Raw genomic sequence first — 24,656 nt, 5'->3', positions numbered from 1 at the left:
CGTCCCGGCCGGCGAGGAGGGAGGTGGATGGTGGCGCTGGCAAGGACGCCTCTTCCTCGTCTCTTTTACAGGCAAGCTACACGATCGTTTTTGGGGTGCACTGGGGACGGATGGAAGCGCCCTGAGTACGATGTGTGGAAGAGCCCCCGGTTGCCAAGTTTCTGAATCTGGCCATTCTCACCAGACCATGTATGATTGCTTGAATTTTCCTCCTATGTTCTGTTCAAGGTCTAATGTTAACACATGTCCCATTTTTGCTCTGATCTTACTCCCTTTTACCCTTGATTTTTATGTATTAAAATGTATTATTAACTATATGTTTTATATGCTTAGGTTATCTTATTAACCTTTTGCTTGGAATGACTGTACCTTTCTTTTTCTGGTCTATTGACTGTAAATAAAGGATTGATTGAAACAATAAAAGATGGATGAGTCTGTAGTAGTATTTTTTCTTGGACTCGCTGGCCCACTCCCTCCTCTATCCAGCTGATAGTGACCAATCAGGGTCACCATCAGCTGGGGAACACCACCGCCGCAGCTTCAAGGCAAGGCGACAGATGGCAGGTGCTGTCATCGCCTCGCTCCAAGTGGGAAAAATCGCGGTAAGTACACGGCTTTTTAAAATTGGAACTTCGGGGGTTTGCCCGTGGATGGTTTTGCGATAGCGGCTGTGTCATATAGATGACCTGCCGCCAGTGTGGATCCATCCCCAGGGCAAACCCCAGGTTTGGGGAAAATGTAAATTGCCTCCTCCATGGTCCCAATCCAAATAATTGCTGGAGTCTCTTACACAAGAGTAAAGAAAGCCATGAAACATAGCTATGCTATCTCTTTTCTCATGTTTCCTTGCAGAAGGACAGTGACCACAACCACAATGTTCGAGTAGCGATCGGTAACGGCATGCGGTCGGAGGTCTGGAAGGAGTTCTTGCGCCGATTTGGACCCATCCAAATCAGAGAGCTCTATGGTTCCACAGAGGGGAATGCTGGGTTTTTGAACTACACAGGGAAAGTTGGAGCTGTGGGAAGGACCAACTTCATCTACAAGGTAATGAGAGTTACACACTGGAAAGGCTCAGGACTTCCATAAATCTTAGGGCTCAATTCTATGCATGTGTAGAAGGAAAAGAGTGCTACAACTCCCAGCATGCCCCAGCCAGCCATGAACAGGGAATGATGAGTACACACTCAGTGCCTCGTGTAGAAAAGCGCTACTATGTTACAGAATGAGTGAGTTACATCTAGGGCTGTGCACCCACCCACCCCCCGATCCGCCTTGAAGGCCGGCTCAGAGCCCCCGAAGCAGACCCAGTTCAGCTCAGGTTTGCTTTGGGGGTTGCCTGACCTGCCTAGGTGCCAAAGCCAAGATTTGGGCCCACTAAGGCGACTCAGACTTTTCTGGGTGCCAGCTGCTCAGCTGGGCTGTGCAGCTGGCACCCAGAAAAGGCTTCCCCAGTCTCCTTACCTTCTGCCTCCACCGTCTGCCTTCACCACCTTCTTCTTGCTTCTGGCAGCTTCCGGGGCCGCTGATGCAAATGACAGGAAGTAGGCCACATGCAGCCTACTTCCTGTCATTTGTGTCAGCAGCCTTGGAAGCCGCCAGAATCAAGGTGGCACCGCCGGTGGCGGATGACAGCAGGTAAGGGACCCGCCGAGGGCTGGCTCCAAAAGCACTGAGGCAGCCCGAAGCTTCAGAGCCAATTGGCTTCAGCTTCGGGCTGCCTCCGCCTTCGCCAGAACCGCCTCAGAACTGAGCCAAGGCGGGCTGAATCAGCCCACCTCAGCTTGGCTTCAGGGCCTCGGTCCGAGGCGGAGCACAACTGTAGTTACAGCAGCTAGAGGATTGGGCTTAGACCAAGGAGAAGGTGGTTCAAATATTTGCTCAACTGCAAAGCTTACTGGGTGACCTTGGCCCATCACTGTCTCGCAGTCCAACCTACCTCAAAGGGCTGTTGTGAGGACAGAGAGACCTTTAGCTTGTAAGGTTCTGCTGCAGTTCCTAGACAAGAACAACAGCTTCCCAGTGGGTCAGCTATAACAACATTCCAGTTCATATACAATATGCCTGCCCTCTATTTCTGCCTTGTGGGTTCATGTTTCCACTTTCCATCTGTTCCACTTCAGAAACTGGTGCAGTATGAACTTATTCAATATGACATTGAGAAGGATGAGCCTGTGAGGGATGAGAGAGGGCTTTGCATCCCCGTGGCTTTGGGTAAGCTAACAAAATAAGCATTCAGACCTGGACTGGGCTTTGTGTTGTCACAGTTCTGCCCCACAGGGAGATTCATCACTTCTAAATATGAAAAGTGCTCCTGTGCATCTCTACTTGCAAGGAAGACGAGTAAGTTCCCTCCTCACACAAACTTCTATCACACCAGCGTTATACTGTGCAATCACTGTGAATTGCATGCAAAGGACTCTGATGTTTTCTACTTTATAATCTGCTTTTATTGTGAAGGACTCCGATGCCTCCTGCTTTGATAGCGCTTCTTAACCAAAAGAAGCGACGTATTTTGGACCCCTTTAAGAGCAAATCTTTTGTTGTTCTCCGAGTGGCTACTAGGGGCACAGGAAGATGAGGAGAGCAGAGTTGCCTAGCCAAAGCATTCTGGCACTCAGAAAGGCACTTACTTTCAAGTAAAGATACTAACAGCTCAATCCTATCCCTGCCAGTTACAGAAATAGTAAGCTTTTTTGAAGTTGCTTTTGCTAGTGTGTGTGGCGTGTGTGTGTTTGTACTTACTCTTGGGTAAAGACACACACAGAAAAAGCAGAGGGGCCCCGAGGGAGCGTCTCTCCCTTGTCACCCCCACCATTCCCATAAAGAGATCCTCTTGTCGGTGCGAAGTTTTCTTCCTCTTCCTCCCCCTCCCCTGCCGCTGCTGCCCGGGGAAAAGGCTGCTGCCAGGGCACTCACAGGAGCATGGTGGAGGTGGTGTGATGGGGCTAGCAACAACAACGTCATCGTTCATGCACCTATAGGATAATTTGAGGGAAATGGGTAGGTATGATGAAGCTCACAGTACAGGAGACGTATGAAAAGATACATGTGCTTTATGTTAAACATGAAAAAACCTTTTCATCAGGGATGGGTAACATTAGGTGTAGGGACCAAAAAAAAAAAAAAGTCCTCAGCATTGTCCCCAAACTACAACCCCAAGGACCCTTTGGGGGAATCCACAACACTTGAATGGACTTTTAATAGCTGAGAGCAACCTGACCTCATTCACAGCAGTACAAGAGATAGGATGGGACTACATTTTAGTGTAACTGTTACAGGCACCTATCAGATTGCACCCATGATGAATTTGCAAGTTCAGATTTGGAACTGATTTTATAGCATTTGTATTTTATAAAGGATGCCAGAGGTGGGCAACTTGTGCCCTCCCCCCAGATGTTCTGGCCTACAGCTCCTATTGTCCCTCACCATTGGCTCTGCTGGCTAGGTCTGATGAGACTTTCAGGCCAAAACATCTGGACGGCCCGAATTTGCTCACCCCTGAAGTTTGTTAAAGGAATTACATAAATGAGTTTTACAGCCCTGTGCAGCAAGTTGGATGTCCCTGATAGGTATGATCTGGGATTTCTATCCCATAGACATATATGGAATTTGCATTGTAATCAACATTTCTCTGTTTGGACAGCATCTTTTTGGAAAACAGTTTGGTATCTTAAATAAAGGAGGAGGTGTAGGATGTGTTTTAGTAGCTTCAGTTGCAAGGTAGATACAGCTGCATAGATTCCATGTGTCCATTTCATGGAACAGACAAATCTGGAATGTAGGTCCACCACTCTGCCATTATCAGCCACTCCCTAAATTTGCATACTGGAAAGTTGAGGTTGGATCCAATGGTGTCACTCCTCCAGCAGGAGGGAAAGGTTGGCAGAATGGATTCCCCACCATGTACCCCCATATTTACAGCCCTCCTGAGGAGCTGGAGGAGGGAGTACAGGAAAGTCCCATTCCACAAATTAGTTTCCCATTGTGCAAACATTGGTTTCCACTAGCGCAACATCACTAGAGCTAGCAGAACACTATGTTTGGATACTGTCGCCATAAGGATAACAGTAGTTCCGATGGTAGCAGATATAATTGATACCAAGGTGAGTTGTAGGAAGGTGTGATCATAGAATCATAGAATAGTAGAGTTGGAAGGGGCGTATAAGTAGGGGTGTGCTCTTCGCTCCCGATCCGCAAATTGCGGATTGGGCCTGCTCCGCCCCGCCTCGATCCACCTAGGGGCCGCTCTGCTCCGCTGCGGAGCTCCAGCTCCGAATCGGATCTCCGCAGTGGTAGGGAGTGGCGCCAGGTAAGGCCTCCTCCCTCCTCCCCCTTACCTGTGTCCATTGCGGCCCATCCCAGCTTCACTAGACCCCGCGGCTCAACCAGGAACTGTAGGCCCCAGTTGCGGCCTACACTTCCTGGTTGAGCTGCAGGCTCTAGTGAAGCTGGGATGGGCCACAACGGACGCAGGTAAGACCCCCTCCCCCTTACTTGGCTCTGCCACCGTCGCTGCATGGGCGGCAGCAGGGCCAGGTAAAAAACCCCTCCCTCCTCTCCCTTACCTCCATCCGTCCGCGGTCCCGCGGCTGCTTCAACGGAGCCCGAGGACTCAAACAGGAAGGCTAGGCCTCGGGCTCCGTTGAAGCAGCTGCGGGACCGCGGACGGATGCAGGTAAGACCCCCCTCCCCCTTGCCCCCTTACCTAGCTCTGCTGCCGTCGCCACACGGGTGGCAGCGACAGCGACAGGGTCAAGTAAACCCCCCTTACTTTTTTGCAGAGCTCCGGATCGAGGCGAAGGATCCGCCTTCACCTCAATACGCTCCGCAACGCTCTACGGCTCCCCCGATCCTCTTCGCCTCTGCCTTAAGCGGAGGCGAAGCCCCCCGATCCACTCCTGCTTCTCTGGTCCGAGGAGAAGCGGAGCACATCCCTACCTATAAGGCCATCGAGTCCCAAGCAGCATTGGCCAATTCCCACTTGAAGCGTTGGAGATGACAGCCTGGTCCTTTGCCGGAGGATGAGCGATAGTTGATTCCATTTGGTTCCCTTTTCTCTTTCCAGGTGAGACAGGTTTACTGCTGGCCAAGATCACTAGGCTCAACCCATTCTTTGGTTACGCAGGAGACCACAAGGAAACAGAAAAGAAGATTCTTAGGGATGTCTTGAAGAAAGGAGATGCCTACTTCAACAGTGGTGACCTTATGATGCAAGACCATGAAGGCTTTATATACTTCAAGGATCGGGTGGGAGACACTTTCCGGTGAGTCTCATTACGCACTACATGTGATGGGTAGGATCTGTTGCTGATGGCTGATGTATCAGCAATTGTTGATATTATGACTAATAGTAATGTAGGGCATAGATTCTAGAACTTGACTGGGTAGGCTTCAGAAATACTGGCCAACCCCTGGAGAGCTAGTGTTGGGTAGACCTCAGGCATCCAGTTTGAATCTCACCTCTGCCATCTCCACCTTTAATATTGGTGTAACAATACCTGTCTTATCCATACCTATCCACAGATATAGCGTTATTAAGGGTAGGGAACAGTTTTTGGACTGAGGGCGAAGATTCCATTTTGGAGGAGCTATCAAGGGCCATATTCCACTGGTGATGGGGACAAAGGCAAAAATGGCTTGGGAATGGAAAAAAAAATCAAACCACACCCCTGAAATGCCATTATAACCATTTTATAGTAGGAAGCATGTCTACTCAGAAGTATGCAGGAATCACTCAAAAACATTTTCAAATAACATCCCATAAACCAAACCTCTGAATGTCTACTCAGAAGTAAGCAAGACAAGCACTTGCATGTCTACTCAGAAGTAAGGAGGAAAGTAGCACTTGGCAGCACTTTCAAATAGCATCCTAAACAGCAATTCTATGCATGTCTATTTAGAAGTAAGCAAGGGCAAGGCTCAGAAGGAAGCAGGAGTGAATCAAGTAGCAGCTTCCTCCCCTGGCCCCACCTTGTCTACCCTGCAGGGCAAAGCTCATATCTCAGATCAGTTGCCAGGGGAGAAGACTGCTGGGCTGGAAGGGAAATGCTCATAGGCCTTATCAGACCCATGGGCTGGAGGTTCCCCATCCTTGCCTTAAAGACTGGTGCATAAGGTTTTGGTACTAGAGCTCACTTAAGGCTTTTCTAAACAAGCTATTTATAGCATGCTGATGACTGGCCAATCATGGAAGTTTATGGGTTGATTGCACAATGCTGTAAAACTACAGTGCCTCTCTCATTCTTTGGAAGGATTTCTGCCACTTAGTTTGAAACAGAAAAAATACTAGTAACAAGAGGAACCCTTTTCCGTTTCAGCATGTAAAGAGGAAAGCCCAATATAGGAATAGGCAGAGTACAGTGCCATCTTGTGGCTGCATCAATGAAACATATAGAACTCCTGGTAAAAGGGGAAAGAGGGAAGAGAAGTATGTGTAAAGGGAGCACATCATGATTGTGGGACGAAAACAGAAACAGAAAGCTGTAATAAATTTGCAGGATTTCCCCTGATGTAGAAATGCTCTTAGTCAGAGGGAAATGAAATGAAAGAGATATAGGCAGTGCAACTTGAGTGGTCATTCGAGAAACCATTGTTGGATAATATTTATTTATTTATTTATTAATTACATTTTTATACCGCCCAATAGCCAAAGCTCTCTGGGCAGTTCACAAAAATTAAAACTGTGAAAAGCATAATAAAACAACCAACAGTCTAAGAACACAAATACAAAATACAATATAAAAAGCACAACCAGGATAAAACCACACACCAGAAACTGATATAGATTAAAATACAGAATTAAAACAGCAAAGTTTAAATTTAAGTTAAATTAGGTGTTAAAATACTGAGAAAATATAAAGGTCTTCAGCTGGCGATGGAAGGAATACAGTGTAGGCACCAGGCAAACCTCTCTGGGGAGCTCATTCCACAGCCAGGGTACCACAGCAGAAGAAGCCCTCCTCCTAGTAGCCACCTGCCTCACTTCCTTTGGCAGGGGCTCACAGAGAAGGACCCCTATGGATGATCTTAAGGTCTGGGCAGGTACATATGGGAGGAGGCGTTCCTTCCTGGCATTAGTGAGCTGATTAACAGATATAGTGTGATTTATTTATTTTTAAAAAGTCTGTATACAAACCATATGAGATAGTGTGGAACCTCTTGATCAAGGGTGGGGCACCTCAGAGGCCTCATGCTAGCGATGGGTGGAACCACAGCCCAAAGTGGGCAGAGCCACTCCACTGCTGGTAGGTGGCTCTCCAGTTTGCTTGCCTGGACCATTCTCTCGCTGTGACACACACATATACTGAGCTGACTTCACTCAGCTCTCAGGGAAAGGTGAGGAGTGAGTGGAGCATTTGGGATAGAGGTTGGCTCCCCCAACCTCTATCCCTTCTCCAATGTGGTGGGGGATTTGGAGAGGAGAGGGGCTTCAGGGACAAGGAGGAGCCTCATTATAGGCCTTCACAGATGGAAAGGGAGGTTGGATGGATTGAACTTGGCCCAATGGCCAGAGGTTCCCCTGTCCCAGCGCATGATGGACTGGAGTTCAAGTGTTTTACTCCAGCCCGATGAAACCTTCTGAAATAAAAAAATTGTTAGTGTTTAAGGCAGCCTCCCCCAACCTGGTGTCCTTAAGATGTGTTGCATTACAACCCCCAGCATCCCCAGGCCAGCATGGTTGGCTGGGGGATGGTGAGAGTTGCAGCCCAATAGATCTCGAGGGCACCCAGTTAGGGAAAGCTGTTTTAACGTGTCACAAGACCCTTTGAGCTTTTCTACACAAGGTTAATCGGCTGTTAATTCGCTGCATCTACTTTTAGTTTCGTTGCAGAATTGAAATCTGAGCACTACATGAGGAGCATTCCTCGCCTGCTTTTCCACTATGTAACCTCTAGGTGGCATTGTGGTATAGTGGAATAGCACAAATTCGCAAGAGGAAATCACACTGTCTTTCACTTTCATAATTAAATGCCACATTTTCCCTGCTCTAAAGAACACCTACCGAAAGTGGTGGTCAGACACAGAAGCAAAACTGGGGGGCCATGATGTTGTTGAAAGAACTTATAAATAATTGTAAGTAGGGAATGATGAGTGCACAATAAATGCCTCATGTAGAAATGCTCTTTGTGTGTCATCTTACTGGGATGAGGGTGTTGTTGTAAGGATTACAAGAATACTATGTATGTGAAGTGCTTTGAACACATGGAAATGGTATCCAAGTGCTGAGTGGTGTATTATTACCAAAACTGCGAATAGACACAAAATGAGGAATAATTCAAACTAACCCCTCTTGCCATTGCAGCTGGAAAGGGGAGAATGTGGCCACAACAGAGGTTGAGATGACCCTGGCAACCCTGGACTTTATTCAAGAAGTCAACGTTTATGGGGTGCCCGTGCCAGGTGGGCTTGAAATGCCATTTTAAATAAACAGCAGTCCACCTTTGTGATATTATACATTGGGCGAAATCCAAATTTAAACTGGATTAACTGCCCTTGTGGAAATGCATTTTCCCAACTCCTCTTTCCCATGGCAGCCCTTCCAGCCCCCTGAAAATGCTACACAGAGAATCGGGAAAACCTGCTGGATGGGGTGAGCTGTGGTAGTGGGGAGGGGGGATTGCCAAAATTCAGCCGAAGGGGCCTTCCGTGAGAGGAGCCCTTTGTCACAACCCGCTCCTTTGGGACTTCTTTTTACCTTTCTCTATAAAGGATCCCAACAGAAAACAAAAACTCTCAGCATTCTAGCAGATTAAGGAGACAGGACTTGCCTTTGCGGAAGCAGTGTTGATTCTTCTTCAGCAGGAACTGTCCTTCTATATTCTTACTAATTTTGTCTTAAATAATGCTTTCAACCAATTTACCTGGAACAGCTGTCAAGCTAACTGGCCTGTAATTTCCAGGATTTCCTCCCGGATCCCTTTTTGAAAATTGGTGTTACATTGGCCATCTTCCAGTCCTCTGGTACAGAGGCTGAGCTTAGGGGCGTGTTGCATATTTTTCTGAGGTCTGCAATTTCATATTTGAGTTCTTTGAGAAATCTAAGATGGATACCATCTAGGCCTGGTGATTTATTTGCTTTCAATTTGTCAATAGGCTTGAGAACTTCCTCAGATTATGGAAAAGAGACTAAACATAACTTTGACATACAGAAGACATATAAAGAAAGCTTCCAAGCAGGCCATGGATTACAAGTATGTCTTGGACTGTAAAGTAATAGTGAAAAAAATATGAATAGTGTTCAAGAGTGCTATGCTCTGTCAATGATTCAATTTAAAATTCAATGTATTTGTTTTTATCTATTTTTCTTTCTCATTATTTATCTTGTTCTTTCTCTTTTCTCTTTGTTGATTTTGTTTTGGAAAATGATTTTTTTTTTTAAGGAGGCAAAGCTGCTAGATATGTCAGTGGCAGAGTTAGCCTGGGGGCTTCTTTAGATTAAAGGGAAATCACATTTGCTTATAGGCACTTTGCTTCCTGCTTCTCTTATACAATTGTAACGGGCTGCATTACACTCCAGGAGAGTGGCAACCATGTTCTGTGTAATGGAAAACTTTATGTGCTCATGAATTTGAATAGGACAGCACCCTGTGTTTTGTAGCGCAACTTAGACTGCACATGGTAGGAAATCCTGAGAAATTTTAGAAGAACCCAGATATCCAAGGTTTTTTTAAAACAACAACTACTACTACAACAACAACAGAATAAACAGGGAAAGGAGCAGGAGATGTGCAGGAGGTTCACAACATCATCAAAATGACCTGCAAACTTCTGTGAGTGGCCAGTCATCAGCATGCTATAAACTGCTCACTTAGAGAAACTCCTGTGACCCCTCTGAACTCCCTACCCTTACTTCATTATGCATGTAACGTGTAGCTCAACTCTTAATCACCCTAATCTGGTTTGTTCCAGGGCATGAAGGTAAGATTGGGATGGCAGCCATACGGCTGAAGGAGGGGCTGTCCTTTGATGGCAAGAAGCTGTATATACATGCCAAGCATTATTTGTCAAGTTACGCCATACCCCGCTTCATTCGTATCCAGGTGAGAAATGTCTCTGTTGCAGAGTCTCTTTCAGCCCATGAGTTGAATTTCAGTTGGAGAAGCCCTCGGGCCCACATTCCAGTGGTAGGTGGGCTCAAAAGCAAAAGGGCCAGGGCCAAAAATGCAAACAACAACAACACCCACCCCAGCCTAGCTCTACTACCAATGAGTAAGCTTTAGGAAAGACATTTCAACCTTTTAGAATAGGGGAGAGGGAACGAACAAAACCTGGAAAACCACGAAATGATCAGCAGTGGTGGGGAATGAGGCATAGCCATCTGGAGTTCCCCAGTGGGCCAGATTTGGCTGTGGGGCTTAAGTTCTGCACCCCTGCCTTACTCTCTGCAATGCTCCTGCCACAGTAACTTGAACAACACATAGAACAAGTTGAACAGCAATGGAGGATGCCAACACAAACAGGAACAGTGGGAGGGAAAGAAACTATGGAAGGCTTGAATGTTTCAGTATAGGGTTACACGACCAAGACTAGTACCTATACAAGAGGATGGTATGGTACCAGTGAGGGAGGAAGCAGCAGCCAGGCACCTCTCCACCGTGCCTGGGTCCAGCTCCAGCTGAGAGCCCCCTCCCTCCTGCTGTCAACTGTCACTGCAGAGGCCACCAGTGAGGGAGGAAGCAGCAGCCAGGCACCTCTCCATCGGGCCTGGGTCCAGCTCCAGCTGAGAGCCCCCTCCCTCCTGCTGTCAACTGTCACTGCAGAGGCCACCAGTGAGGGAGGAAGCAGCAGCCAGGCACCTCTCCATCGGGCCTGGGTCCAGCTCCAGCTGAGAGCCCCCTCCCTCCTGCTACCAACTGTCACTGCAGAGGCCACCAGTGAGGGAGGAAGCAGCAGCCAGGCACCTCTCCATCGGGCCTGGGTCCAGCTCCAGCTGAGAGCCCCCTCCCTCCTGCTGTCAACTGTAACTGCTGAACTTTGCAACTGTAGTACCTGAATTTGCTTTCCTTTCCCCCCTCCTCCTCCTCCCTCCCAATCCCCTTTCCTTTTTTGTCATGTCTTTTAGATTGTAAGCCTGTGGGCAGGGACTGTCAAGAAATACTTTTGTAAGCCGCCGTGAGAGCCTTTTTCGGCTGAATGGCGGCATAAAAATCCTTAAATAATAATAATAAAAAAGGCTAATGGAATATACTTCAGGATCCTGGGATATGTGAAGTACTAAAATTGTGCTTTGAACATGGGTGGGCTGCCTTTTGATCCCAAAGTTACTTCTCCTAACTTGAAGGGACACGTATGTTTCTGAGCCATCTTCTGGGAGGAGGCAACTTTTCTCTGTGATTGCTTATCTCTGTAAAATCAGCTCAGTTTGCTTCCATACAACTGGAGCAGTTGACTCCTACCCTGCTACCACAGATGAGGGAGGAATTGTTTTAGGTCAGGGTAGGCAACTCTTTGGGGGTGGAAGGCCATTTTGGTGGCTGTAGAACCCTTCAGCGGAAGCATAGGGGGGCAGGGATGGTGACAGATAAGGCTAGGAGGCGTCCTGCTTGCCTACAGAGATTGCTGGGGGAGCTTGAGGTTAAGGTCTCTCCTTACACACTGCGCCAACAATCCTGATCAGGTTTGCTTTTCCCTGCTGCTAATAGCAACACTGGAAGAGATCTGTTCCCTGCCAGCCAGGTGATGATCAGCTGAAAAGCGGGGGGAAAGTGGGCAGGGCCCCATAAGCAGCACAAAAGGAGAGAGAGGCCCAAGGGCTGCGTGTATGTAATGTGTGGGATTCTAGTTTTAGGAGCTTCCTTTCCCCAACAAGGATATCTTTGTCTTCTATGAGGCCTAAACTCATGTTTTAGCCACTTGGTGCAGAGGACAGGTGTAAACACTCAGGGTCCTTTGTGGTTTTTCATACAGGAGGCCCTGGAGATCACAGGAACTTTCAAGCAGTGCAAAACTCAGCTGGTGAAGGAAGCATTCAAACCTGCCATCATCAGTGATCCCCTCTTCTTCCTCGATGACTCAGAAAAATGTTATGTGCCGATGACTCAGCAGATTTACAGTTCCATCACAGAGAAGAAGCTCAAGCTGTGAAAGGGGCTTCCAGGCACACTGAGCGGCTCTCTTCTTAGAGGGCCCTGATTGGGATTTCTGTTCTCTGCAACATGAGGCAGTGTAAATTCAGGAGATATTTGAATAAAAAGAGGGAATGAACCTTGTCTAGCATTGTGATAATGGGCATCCGTTCTGGCCTTTCTTTGTATTGCTACTGACCATGGTCTTGTTTACATGGCTAAAGAACCAGAGGTATAAAGACACATTTTTAGATTAGTTTCTCATTGATAAACCAGAAGTTGAAATAAGCTAAGAGGTGCTAGTGAGAAGTGACTGCAACAAGCCTTTAGTCCATTTTGTTCCATGGTTAATGTTTGCAGGGTAATAGTATTTTATACTCTTTCTGAATGCTAGGTTGCTAGTTTGTTGTGCTAGATTTTTCTGCACTTGTGAACTGCTTCATTTGTTCATTGGTAGCAGTATGCTGAATCTGTGAGTATGGATATGAGAAAGGTGACGGGGAAAGAGTGATAAATGTTAGGAAAGGTGACTCTATGGTCATCCAGTGAAGGATTTGCAGTCAGAAAAAGGTATTTGAGGGAAGGGGAGACTGTATCACATACTGTATAGCAAAAGCTTCAAAGTACAACAGAGCTTGACCCTGAGAGGCTGACTTGCCAACCAGAGTGTTTTAAGGGTGCATCAGAGTTGAGTGGTGGTGCCAAAGGAGAGGAGGTGGGGGCAGCTGGCGAGAGTCGCCGGAGAGAGAGAGAGAGAGAGAGAGAAGCAGCAGCAGCAGCAGCAGCTTGCAGCAGAGTGAGGATACAGTCAGAAAAGATATTTGAGGGAAGGGGAGAATGTATCACACAGAATAAAGCAAAAGCTTCAAAGTACAGCAAAAGCTATGAAAGTAGGAGTAAGTGAAGTTAATTTTAGATACATTGAATTTCTCACTTCTTTATTTCAGTGTTTTTAACATTAAGATGTTATATAGAACAGATTTGTCTTAAATGTGTGCTGTAAAATCAGATATGTGACCAAGGCTATGTGGGGTGGGCACACACACACCCCTTGGTGCTGGACACATCCCCTGGGGCCGGACATGTTGGTGGGCACACCCCCTTGGGGGCCGGACATGTTGTCCTCCTTTTTGGTTTCCAAAATATGGTCACCCTATTGGGTAATGCTCACACCCCTGAAGTTCTCACTTCTTGGAGAATTGGGGTGTGAGGGTATAACAGTATGTTAGGCAAAGCTCAAAATGTATATAGCCAGTTATCAAGGGCTATTAATCTCACACACACACACCTTACAAGGAAAATCCTAAGGGATTGTCACTTGATAGACAGAGGGCTGAGCTGACAGGGGGTGCCAAACTAAGGTGAAGGGGAATGCCAAGCTTTTTCTTTTCTTTCCCCCTTTTTATTGTGAATATTGGGAAAATATAACAGAAAATACATTGTGAAAATAAGAAAAAACCGATACATCAAGTATATAGTATTAGGGTGAATTTCCATGTGTACCATTCAATTAAAAAAAAAAAAAGGAGAGAGCTATACAAAGGTTTCAAGAAAAGCTGACCCAGATATCTGTGTATTCCCCGTTCAAAAGTTGATAATGTTGTTAAGTCCTCACATTGCATTATGGGAGGTGTGGATTTGTCCTTCCAATGTGATAGTATAAGCCTTTTGGCTGTTATAAGGGCTCTGAAGATCCATCTGCACTGACCTGGGCCAAATCTACATTACTGTAGCTGTAACGATATAGAGAGCTCTGGATGATGTCAGTGATCACGTGATGTGTTCCTTATAACATTATACAGAAAGGTTTTGTACCATTTTACCTTTCGTTGTAATGCTTCTGCGTCGTTAGACTTCCTTCAATGTGCTCTGTTGTTACGATGTCTTCTGTGTCGCATTGCGAAACTAATGTCACATGATCCCTCACCAGGCTTCCTGTCTGATGTAACTTCCTCTACTCGCCTTCAGTAACCGCTATTAGAACTGGTGAACGGGATGTGTTAAATCTTTCTCATTTTTAAACATTATTTCTGTGGCATTACATGCAACCTACCTTGGGTAACAACTTTTTTGAATTTTTTTTTATTAAAGGATGCGCATATGCGCATCCTTAATTTATTTTTTTAAAAAAACAAATTAAATTAGAAATGTGCATATGCGCATCCTTTAATATATTTTTTTAAAAAAGTTTTTACTCGAGGTAGGTTGCATGTAATGCCATTGAAAAAATGTTTAAAAAAATGAGAAAGGTTTAACACATTCCATTCACCAGGCATTCCTACACTTTCCTCAAGAGACAGACAACTCCGACAATCCACAAACCACTCTCTCTGAAGAACTCCTGCCACAAAGATTTGAAATTAAGAGCATGCGCATAAAGGAATGTTAGCTAGAGAGATGTGGAAAATACAAAAACAAGGAAGTGGGAGGTGCAGAGAAAGGACAGCCTGGGAATTGCAAGGATCACAGAAACAAGAAGAAGAAACAACACAGACCACGGGGCAACGAACAGTGTGAACAACGTTACAAGAAAAGGTGAGTAACGCTATTGAGCAACGGTATACAAGGTAGCGATACAAGTTACAATGTTACAAAGGCTCAAAAAATCGATATAAGCAGAAGTGTAGATCCACACCATGTCTTAACTTCCAAGAAGCCAGTAGGTAATTTAGGAGATGGACATTATTCCATAATATAGACTGTTTCAGTACAAAGTTCATCCTTATTATAACCTCCTCCCAAAAGGGGCAACTATGGGGCATTGCCAAAACACATGAATTAAAGAAGCATTAGATAACACATCTCCAACAGTTGTGCAAGTTAGACAATCCCTTATTAAAAGGGCGTTGTGGAGTACCAGTAAACCCGAAACAGATTATTATTATTTTGCTGAATAAGACGTAACCTGAGATCCATAGAAGCTTCAAATACAGATGCTAGAGCAACCATCCATTGGTTAGGCAAGATAGGGCACTTCAATTCTCTATTCCATTCCAGTCTTAAACTATGGGTATCATATTTATTTACTGCTGATCTATATGCATGTATGTATGTATGTATGTATGTATGTCATGGATCAATGTGTCAGTTCAGCTGTTATAAGTGTTTCTAACAGTTCTGGAGGCTCTGAAGCTGTTAAAGCAGCTGGACCAAACCTAGATTCCAGCAAGTGTTGCAATTGCAAGTATTGCCATTTGGCCGTAGCAGGTAAATTATATTTATCACAGAAGTCTGAAAATGACAAAAACTCATCGTCTGAGTCTATTAATTGATCCAGAGTAAAAATCATCTTCTCCATCCATGTCCTCCACAAAAATGCTTTCTTTCCAATTCTTAAATCTGTGTTTCCCCATATAGTCAATTTTGCATGAGAGAATGGATCAAACTGTAATTGACATGATATTATACGCCATGTCTCTCGAGCAGCCAAAATTGTAGAGGGCGGTTACTTACTCTGATACGGCAAGAACTGAGTGCTATCCATTTGGGAAGAGGTTCTAACCATAAGGTTGCGAGAACTGACCATGATGGCAGTTCCAAGGAAGCAGAGGAAGACCAAAACTTAGTTCAAACCAATAGGTAAGCCCAATGATACAAAGCTAGGTATGGAAAACCTTCTTTAATTGGAAGCTGGATCCATTTCAAAGATATTCGAGGTGGGGAAGAACCCCTGAAGAATTTACAAAACAAGCATTAAGTTGTTGAAAATATTTGCCAGTTATGAGTAAAGGGATCCCATGTACAACATAAAGAATTCAAGATATAAGGTTCATCTTAAGTGTGTTGATTTTACCCCACAGTCTCAACTTTAACAGTGCCCATCTGTCTATATCTTGTGTAATCTCACTGATCAGTTTATTTAAGTTTATTTTGATCAATTGAGATATATCTCTTGGAATCAGTACAGTATTCCCTTATAGATAATAAAATCAAGACACAACCAAAATTGGCCATTAGCCAGAACAGTAGAATGCTGTTTGCTGGGATGCCAAGCTAAGCTGACAGGGGGCGCCAACCAGAGGTGAAGGGGGGATGCCTGGCTGAGCTGACAGGGGGCGCCAACCTGAGGTGAAGGAGGGATGCCTGGCTGAGCTGACAGGGGGCGCCAACCTGAGGTGAAGGGGGGATGCCAGGCTGAGGTGACAGGGGGCGCCAACCTGAGGTGAAGGGGAGATGCCTGGCTGAGCTGACAGGGGCGCCAACCTGAGGTGAAGGGGGGATGCCTGGCTGAGCTGACAGGGGGCACAGCTGAGGTGAAGGGGGATGCCAAGCTGAGCTGACAGGGGGCGCCATCCTGAGGTAAAGGAGGGATGCCTGGCTGAGCTGACAGGGGATGCCAAGCTGAGGTGAAGGGGGGATGCCAGGCTGAGGTGAAGGGGGGATGCCTGGCTGAGCTGACAGGGGGCGCCAACCTGAGGTGAAGGGGGGATGCCAGGCTGAGGTGAAGGGGGGATGCCTGGTTGAGCTGACAGGGGGCGTCAACCTGAGGTGAAGGGGGGATGCCAGGCTGAGGTGACAGGGGGCACAGCTGAGGTGAAGGGGGATGCCTGGCTGAGCTGACAGGGGGCGCCAACCTGAGGTGAAGGGGGGATGCCAAGCTGAGCTGACAGGGGGCGCCATCCTGAGGTAAAGGAGGGATGCCTGGCTGAGCTGACAGGGGGTGCCAAACTGAGGTGAAGGGGGGATGCCAGGCTGAGGTGACAGGGGGCACAGCTGAGGTGAAGGGGGATGCCTGGCTTAGCTGGCAGGGGGTGCCAACCTGAAGTGAAGGGGGGATGCTAAGCTGAGCTGACAGGGGGCACGGAGCTGAGGTTCTTTATTTCATTGATTTTAAAATTAAGGTATTATGTAGAAAAGGTTTATCTTAATTGTGAGCTATAGAATCAGACGCGTGACCAAGGCCATTTTGGGGTGGACATGCCCCATTGGAGGCTGACCATTTTGGGGGCCCTTGGGGGCCAGCCACATTGGGGCCCCCTCCTTTTTGGTTTCCAAAATATGGCCACCCGATGTTAAGAAGACCATCGCACGGTGTGGCTTGAAGCCCCTTTCACAGCTTGAGCTTCTTCTCTGTGATGGAGCTGTAGATCTGCTGAGTCATCGGCACGTAACATTTTTCCAAGTCATCTAGGAAGAAGAGGGGATCACTGATGGTGGCCGGGTCAAATGCTTCCTTCACCAGCTGATTTTTGCTCTGCTTGTAAGTTACTGTGATCTCCATGGCCTCCTGCGTGAAAAACCACAAAGAAGCCTGAGCGTTTAAACCTTTCCTCTTCACTAAGTGTCTAAAACATGAATTTAGGCCTCATAGAAGCCAAAGCTATACTTGCGGGGTGGTGGGGTGGGGAGAAGAACGCTTCTAAAACACAGGTGGGAAACTAGAATCCCACACTTTGCATGCAGCCCTTGGGCCTCTCTGTCTTTTTGTGCAGCTCATGGGGCCCTGCCCACTTTCCCCCGCTGTTCAGCTGATCGTCTATCACTTGGCTGGCGGTGAACAAATTGCTGTGCCAGTCTACTATTAGTAGCAGAGAAATAATGAACTTGATCAGGATTGCTGGGGGGCGGGAAAAGAAGTCTTCACCTCCTCCACCACAGTCTTTTTAGTCAAGCAGGGTGTCTCCTAGCCTCACCGACGACCAACCCTGCCCACCTGTGCATTCCCTGAAGGGTCCTGCAGCCTCTAACGTGCCCTTCTACCCCCCCCCCAAAAAAGTTGTCTATCCCTGGTCTAAAACAACTCCTCCTCATTTATGGTAGTAGGGAAGGAGTCAACTGCTCCAGTTGTACAGAACCAGACTGAGCTTGTTTCTTGTTTTATAGATAGGAGCAACTACAAAGGAAAGTTGCCTCCTCCCAGAAGGTGTCTCAGAAACAAACATGTCCCTTCAGGATGGGAGATGTAGTGTTGGAATCTTAAGAAATTCCACACATGATCAAAGTGCTATTTGAGCACTTAACTTATCCCAGGATCCTGAAATGTATCCCCAGAGCCCAGAATATCCCCACCACACCATCCTCTCATATAGATACTAGTCCTGGTCATGTAACCCTATACTGAAACATTCAAGACTTCCATTGCTTCTTTCCCTGCCGCCATTCCCATTTGTGTTGGCATCCTCTATCGCTGTTCAACTTGTTGTATGAGTCATTCAAATTACTGTGGCAGGGGCATCGCAGAGAGTAAGGCAGGGGTGCAGAACGTAAGCCCCACAGGCCAAAACTGGCCCACTGGGGAACCCCAGATGACTGATCATTTGGTGTTTTTTCTAGGTTTTGCTCATTCCCTCTTTTCTATTCTCCATTGCTGTTCAACGTGTCCTATGAGCTGTTCAAGTTACTGTGGCAGGGGCATTGCAGAGAGTAAGGTGTGTGTGTGTGTGTGTGTGTGTGTGTGTGTGTAGGGGGGAATCTGATCTGCTGCAGGGGCCCAGATGGCCATGCTCTTTCCCCCCTACCCCACCACACTGATCATTTGATGGTTTTCCAGCTGTTTCACATTCCCCCCACCCCATTCTAAAACGCTGAAATGTCTCTCCTAAGAACTTCTCCAAAATAACGCCCCCTTTGGGCTGAAAGAGATTCTGCAACAGAGACGTTTCTCACCCGGATACGAATGAAACGAGGTATGGCATAATTGGGCAAATAGTCCTGGGTATGTACATATAGCTTCTTGCCATCAAAGGAGAGCCCCTCCTTCAGCCGTATGGCTGCCATCCCAATCTTTCCTTCATGCCCTGGAACAAACCAGATTGGGGTGATTAAGAGTCGAGTTACATATTACATGTAAACCCCCCCCAATCCCCCCAAAAAAACCTCATTGGCTTCCATTTCTAGGCAAAGCAACTTTGGGAGAGGGAGATTTGCAATGGAGAAGTGAGTCCTTAACCCTCCCTCCAGTTGCTTTCCCAAGTCCAATCCCTTCTCAGCTCCTTTTCTCCTCCCCCACTGAGGAACCCCACATGCATATTTGTGAGGCAAAGGCATTCGGAACCCCGCAGGTAGAAAGCAGTGGGGTTGCAAGGTAAAAGTGCTCTGTTCATGCATCCCCTCCGTTTTCAGCATCTCCTCTGCAAAACTGCTTTGTTTAGAAGTAAAGGGGCAGAGAGTTCAGAGGGGTCACATGGACTAACTCTGCCCCTGACATCTCTAGCAGTCTGGCATCCTTTGAGCTCCATATTTTGGCCAGCCTGTGCATAGTGCTGTACATGCATAGAGCTCCTCTGTGCAAAGGGAAGGGGGTTCTCGGCCAACCGGGAGGTCCCATCTGGCATGGAAGAGTTCTGTTACTCTCTGGGGACATCTACGCAGGTGCTTTTCCCTGGGGTAGCTTCGAAGTGGTGGCAGGTGATCTACATCAGGGGTTCCCAACTCCCAGTCCAGGCCGCGCAGGTGAGCTGTTAGGAACCGGGCCACGCAGGTGAGCTGCTTTCACCCACCCACTCCTACCTGCCTGCCCAGCCGAAGCGAAGCCAGGACGCTGGGGTGGGGATGGGGGACTTCGGAACAGTGCGCCCAGCTGGAAGCTGCTCTGGGAGAGCGACTTCCAGGCACGCCGTTCCGAAGTCGCCCGCCCGCGCCAGCGCCCTGGCTTCGCTTCAGCTGGGCGCCCACCCAGCCGAAGCAAAGCCATGCCCGCCCCCTCCCCCACTCCAGCATCTCTCAGAGCCACTGTGGGAGAGCAGCTTCCGGGTGTGGTGGCAGGGTGGGGAGGCTGCCGCAGCTCTGCTCCTCCCTCTCAGGGACCAGGCGGGCATGACCCTGGCTGTCACTGCCGCTTGCAGGCAGGAGCAGGTCTTGCGCGTGGATGGGCTGGAGGCACACGGCGCCATCGGCACTCCGAACGCGGAGCAGGTTGCAGCTTGGGCTGATGCTTGGTGGGAGGAGGAGGAGGGAGGGAGGGTGGCTGCGGCTGGCAAGGAAAGGCAACCGCCCCCCCTCCAGGTCCGTGGAAAAATTGTCTTCCACGAAACCGGTCCCTGGTGCCAAAAAGGTTGGGGACCACTGATCTACATGATGCAGCCGCCATTCCGAAGAGATCCAGGGGCAAAGCCTCAGAGCTCCACGCTAAAGAAGTTGGGTACTTACTCCGACTTTTTTAGCTTGGAGCCAGGTTCCGCAGCTCTGCAGAGCCATTTTAAGAAAAAAAAATTAAAGGGGGAAGAGGGTGGACAGGGACCTCCGGGCACCACAGTAATACATTTTAAAGATCAGGGGAGAGAGGAATGGGGCAGCATGGAGTCAAGCACTGCTGCCTGCAGCACCGTGTTGGGGTCACGAATAAGGTAGCTGGCTCTCCTCCCTCTGAGCTTGCTCTGGCTGCCCTGTTCCTCTCCACCCCCCAGTTTTTTTATTTTTAATCTTTTGATGCAAAGGTTCGCAACCAGGGGGGGGGGGGAGAGGAACAGGGCAGCCAGAGCAAGCTCAGAGGGAGGAGAGCCAGCTGCCTCATTCTTCCCCCCTTCCAGTTAGCTGTAAATGCGATCCTTCACATTTGCTGCTAAACAAAACACACACACACACACACACACACACACACACACAAACACAGAGGGCACGAGGATGCTCCCAGGCGCCTCCTTTGGGCGGCCGCTGCAGTTCCCGTGCCTGGAACCCCTCAACTGCGCTCCTTCTCATATAGATGCTAGGAAGGAGCATCAATGCAGCTGTGCCACAGCTCACTCCACTGGGCGCAGCATTACCGCAGTCGTATAGACGAGGGCTCTGTGTGCACCTTCAATCTGACCAAATATGAGGATGGAAGGAGAGTGGGGCCACCAGGTACAGCAAGAGGCAGGGCTAGTCCACATGGCCTTCCTCTCTCTCTCTCTCTCTCTCTCTCTCTCTCTCTCTCTCTCTCTCTCTCTCTGTGTGTGTGTGTCTTGTCTGAGTACACCCCCTCCTGTAGCCATCAAGTTTCTATTCCACACATGCCACTCTGCGGTAATATAAAATGCAACAAGGCAACACGAAGGACATGGCAAAACCTTTCATGCACCGGCAGGAAGGGAACTCTAGGCCCATCTAACTCGGGACTCTCCATCCCCATATCAGTTCACAGAATCTAGATGTTCAGGGAGCTACACAAACAATGTGTGCACATGGCTGTCCTAACCGATGTTTCTTGGAGCATGTTGTGGGGGAGCAGATTATAATGAGTGTAATCTGAGAGCAAGGGACCTTCTGTGAGACAAAGGGCTCCTCTCACAGAAGATCCCCCCTACCTGATTTTGGGAAATCCCCCCCCCCCACCGCTCACTCCCTTCACCAGGGTTTCCTGAATCTCTGTGAGGCATCTTCAGGGAGCCGGAGGGGCTACCATGGGAAGGGGGAGACAACGAAATGCATTTCCACCAGCGCAATTGATCCAGCTGAAATTGGGATTGACCCAATGTATAATAACACAAGGATGGACTATTGTTTGTTTAAAATAGCATCTCAAACCCACCTGGCACGGGCACCCCATAAACGTTGACTTCTTGAATAAAGTCCAGGGTTTCCAGGATCGACTCAGCCTCTGTTGTGGCCACGTTCTCCCCTTTCCAGCTGCAATGGCAAGAGGGGTTAGTCCGGACTATTCCTCATTTTGTGCAAATTCCTCATTTCGGTAATAATATACTACTCCGCACTTGCATACCACATCCATGTGGTCAAAGCACTTCACATATGAGGTCTTCTTGTAATCCTCATGATCACCCCACCCCCCTGTAAGATGACACAAGAAGGAACTTTCCAACACAAGGCATTTATTATGCACTCCTCGTTCCCTGCTCACAGTGGTTTATGGGTAGGGCTGTGCATGGTCCCCCCAATTTGCCTCGGAGGCCATTTTGGAGCCTGCAAAACGGCCCCGATTCAACTCAGGGTGCTTCAGGCATTGCCTGCCTCAGTGCTGAAGCTGTGGTGAGATCCCCCCCAGGTGATTTGGACTTGAGGGTTCCTGGGTGCCAGACATGCAGCCGACATCCAGGAAAGCCAGGAGCAAGGGGGGATCTACACTACTGCTTTAAAGCGCTTTATAACAGTTTTGACAACTGTTGGGGCCCAGGACATACTACATATACAGTTTTCAAAACGTTTTCAAAGTGCTTTAAAGTGCTTTAAAAGCAATAGTGTAGATCCCCCCCCCAAGGCTGGGCAGGGGTCCACTGGACACCCGACTCCCTGCTCCCTCCCACACCGCTCCCTCGCCCCCCCCAACCCAGAGCCACTGCCACCAGGACTTACCTGCTCACCTACTGCTGCCGCCCCCACTGTGCCGCTGCTGCATTCTCACTGCCATCTCCCCCACCACCATCACCCCATTGCCGCTGCCATAGCCCCATTGCCGCATTGCTGCTGGTGTCGCATTGCCACCACCGCATTGCCGCCTTGGCCAGGCCGCAATTTTAGGATATTGGGGGGCTCTATTTTAGTACATCTATGATTGCAAACTACAGCGGCCACAAAGGGCCATTTTCCCTTTATGGCTGCCATAGTTTGCAGCCATGGATATACAAAATACAGAGACCCCACGATATCTTGAAATCACGACCTGGCTTCAGGAAGACACCGCGTTTCCTGGTCATGGCGGTGATGTGGCAAGCGGCGATGCGGCAGCGGCTTCAGATGAGCGGGGAGAGGGAGGTGAGTTCAATGGACTCACAGCCAGCCTTTCCTGGGTCAGCAGGAGGGAGGGCCCAGCACTGCTTCAAAGTGGCCTGAGGCACCCCAAAGCTTCAGTACCGATCTGCTTCGGCCTCGGGGTGCCTCAGGCTGACACAGAACCGACTCAGAACTGAGGTGAGGTGGGCCGAAACAGCAGGCCTCACCTCGGTTTTGGGTATTTAGCCAGAGGTGGTGCACAGACCCATTTACGGGGTCTTTAAACAACCTTGTGATCCTCTAGTTTTGCTTCTGTGTCTAAGCAGCAATTTCCGTGAGGTTTTTTAGGGCAGAGAAAATGCAGCATTGAATGGTGAAAGTGTGAGATTTCCTCCTGTGTATTATTCTGCTAAACCACCCAACCTTGAGGTTACATAGCAGAAAAGCAGGAAAGGAAATGCTCCTCATGTAGTGGTCAGATCTCAATTCTGCAAGGAAACCAAAGTAGATTAACAGCCAATTAACAGCCTCATGTAGAAAAGCTCAGAGGGTCACAGGACATCTTAAGTCAGCTTTCCCCAACCTGGTGTCCAACTAAAATTCCCACCATCCCTTCAACAGGCCATACTAGCTTTGGAGTGCTGGGGTTGTAATCCAACATATCTTGAGGGAACCCAGGTTGAGGAAGGCTGACTTAAGGATTAGCACATTTATTATGGCAGAAAATTGCATGGGCTGGAGTGACACAGCTGAACTACAGGTTATTATGAGCAGGGTCTTGGGCACCTCTGGCCAGTGGGCCAAGTTCAATCCATCTGACCTCCCCTTCCAACTGTGAAGGCCTCCAATGCAGCCCCTCCTTGTCTCTGAACTACCCAAAGCCCCCGCCGCCCTGGAGAAGGGAGTGAAGGTGGGAAAGCCATTGTGACGTCCCCCAAACGCTCCACTTACTTCTCATCTTTTCCGAAGATGCGAGAGAAGTCAGCTCAGTTTGTGACAGAGAATGGTCAAGGCAACCACATTGGAGAGCCACCTACCAGCAGTGGAGTGGCTCCACCCACTTTGGGCAGTGGCTCCGCCCATTGCTGGCATGCGGCCTCATGTGTAGTGAGACTCACCGGAAAGTGTCTCCCACCCGATCCTGGAAGTATATAAAGCCTTCGTGGTCTTGTATCAGGAGGTCACCACTGTTGAAGTAGGCATCTCCTTTCTTCAAGACATCCTGAAGAATCTTCTTCTCTGTCTTCTTGCGGTCTCCTACATAACCGTCGAATGGGGTGAGCCTAGTGATCTTGCCCACCATTAAACCTGTCTCACCTGGAAAGGGGAAAGCGAATCAAATAGAATCAACTAACGCTCATCGTCCGGCAAAGGACCAAGGACCAGGCTGTCATCTCCAATGCTTCAAGTGGGGATTGGACAATGTTACTGGGGAGATCACACCTTCCTACCTCTCTCTCTGGCATCAATTATATCTGCTCCCACCAGAACTACCGTTTTCATTACTGGGGGCAGTATCCAGTTGTGGTGTTTTGATAGTTCTAGTAGTGTTGCAGGAGTGGAAACCAATGCTTGCACAATGGGAAACTAACTTGTGGAATGGGACTTCCCTGTCCTCCCTCCTGTAGCTACTCATGTGTGTTGCATATTTGGGAGGTGCATGGAGGATGGTGAAGGATGTGTGTGAATCCATTCTGCCAAGAGCTCCTGCCTGCTGGTGGAATGACACCACTGAAGTCAACCCCAGTATTCCAGAGTGCAGATCAAGGGAGCAGACCCATGTGACTCACTCAAGCTCCAAACTGCTGAGAAATTGCAACTGCTGAGGGACACAGCCTTAACAGATGCACTATTTTGGCAATACGCATATGGTACGGCATCCTATGCTGTGGTTAGTTCAAGCTTCACCACTCCCATGGAACTGGATGGCTGACAGTAGCAGAGGGGTGGACCTACATCTGAGATTTGTCTGTTCTCTGGAATGGACACATGGAACCTGTGCAG

At 48.2% G+C, this 24,656-nt stretch overlaps 2 protein-coding genes across 2 annotated transcripts in view; one reads left to right on the top strand and one right to left on the bottom strand.

Moving 5' to 3' along the window:
- The window catches only part of LOC134406532 (long-chain fatty acid transport protein 2-like), a 31,238-nt gene extending 19,124 nt beyond the window's left edge, over positions 1–12,114 (top strand). Inside the window, exons 5-10 of the mRNA XM_063138004.1 lie at positions 853–1,047; positions 2,124–2,214; positions 5,069–5,267; positions 8,306–8,403; positions 9,913–10,043; positions 11,911–12,114. Coding sequence (XP_062994074.1) covers positions 853–1,047; positions 2,124–2,214; positions 5,069–5,267; positions 8,306–8,403; positions 9,913–10,043; positions 11,911–12,087 — 891 coding nt within the window. The 3' untranslated portion in view covers positions 12,088–12,114. The remainder of the gene's footprint in view (positions 1–852; positions 1,048–2,123; positions 2,215–5,068; positions 5,268–8,305; positions 8,404–9,912; positions 10,044–11,910) is intronic.
- A 3,558-nt stretch (positions 12,115–15,672) lies between these two features.
- Positions 15,673–24,656, bottom strand: part of LOC134406086 (long-chain fatty acid transport protein 2-like) — a 33,646-nt gene continuing 24,662 nt past the window's right edge. The window contains exons 7-10 of the mRNA XM_063137343.1: positions 23,771–23,969; positions 21,517–21,614; positions 18,675–18,805; positions 15,673–17,295 (exon numbers count right to left, since the gene is read on the bottom strand). Of these exons, the coding sequence (XP_062993413.1) occupies positions 17,119–17,295; positions 18,675–18,805; positions 21,517–21,614; positions 23,771–23,969 (605 nt within the window). The 3' untranslated portion in view covers positions 15,673–17,118. The remainder of the gene's footprint in view (positions 17,296–18,674; positions 18,806–21,516; positions 21,615–23,770; positions 23,970–24,656) is intronic.

This window comes from Elgaria multicarinata, chromosome 11 (assembly GCF_023053635.1).
Source record: "Elgaria multicarinata webbii isolate HBS135686 ecotype San Diego chromosome 11, rElgMul1.1.pri, whole genome shotgun sequence".
Classification (NCBI taxonomy): Eukaryota; Metazoa; Chordata; class Lepidosauria; order Squamata; family Anguidae; genus Elgaria; species Elgaria multicarinata.
The sequence above is the reverse complement of the archived record's forward strand: the minus strand, read 5'-3'. Positions and strand labels throughout refer to the sequence as shown.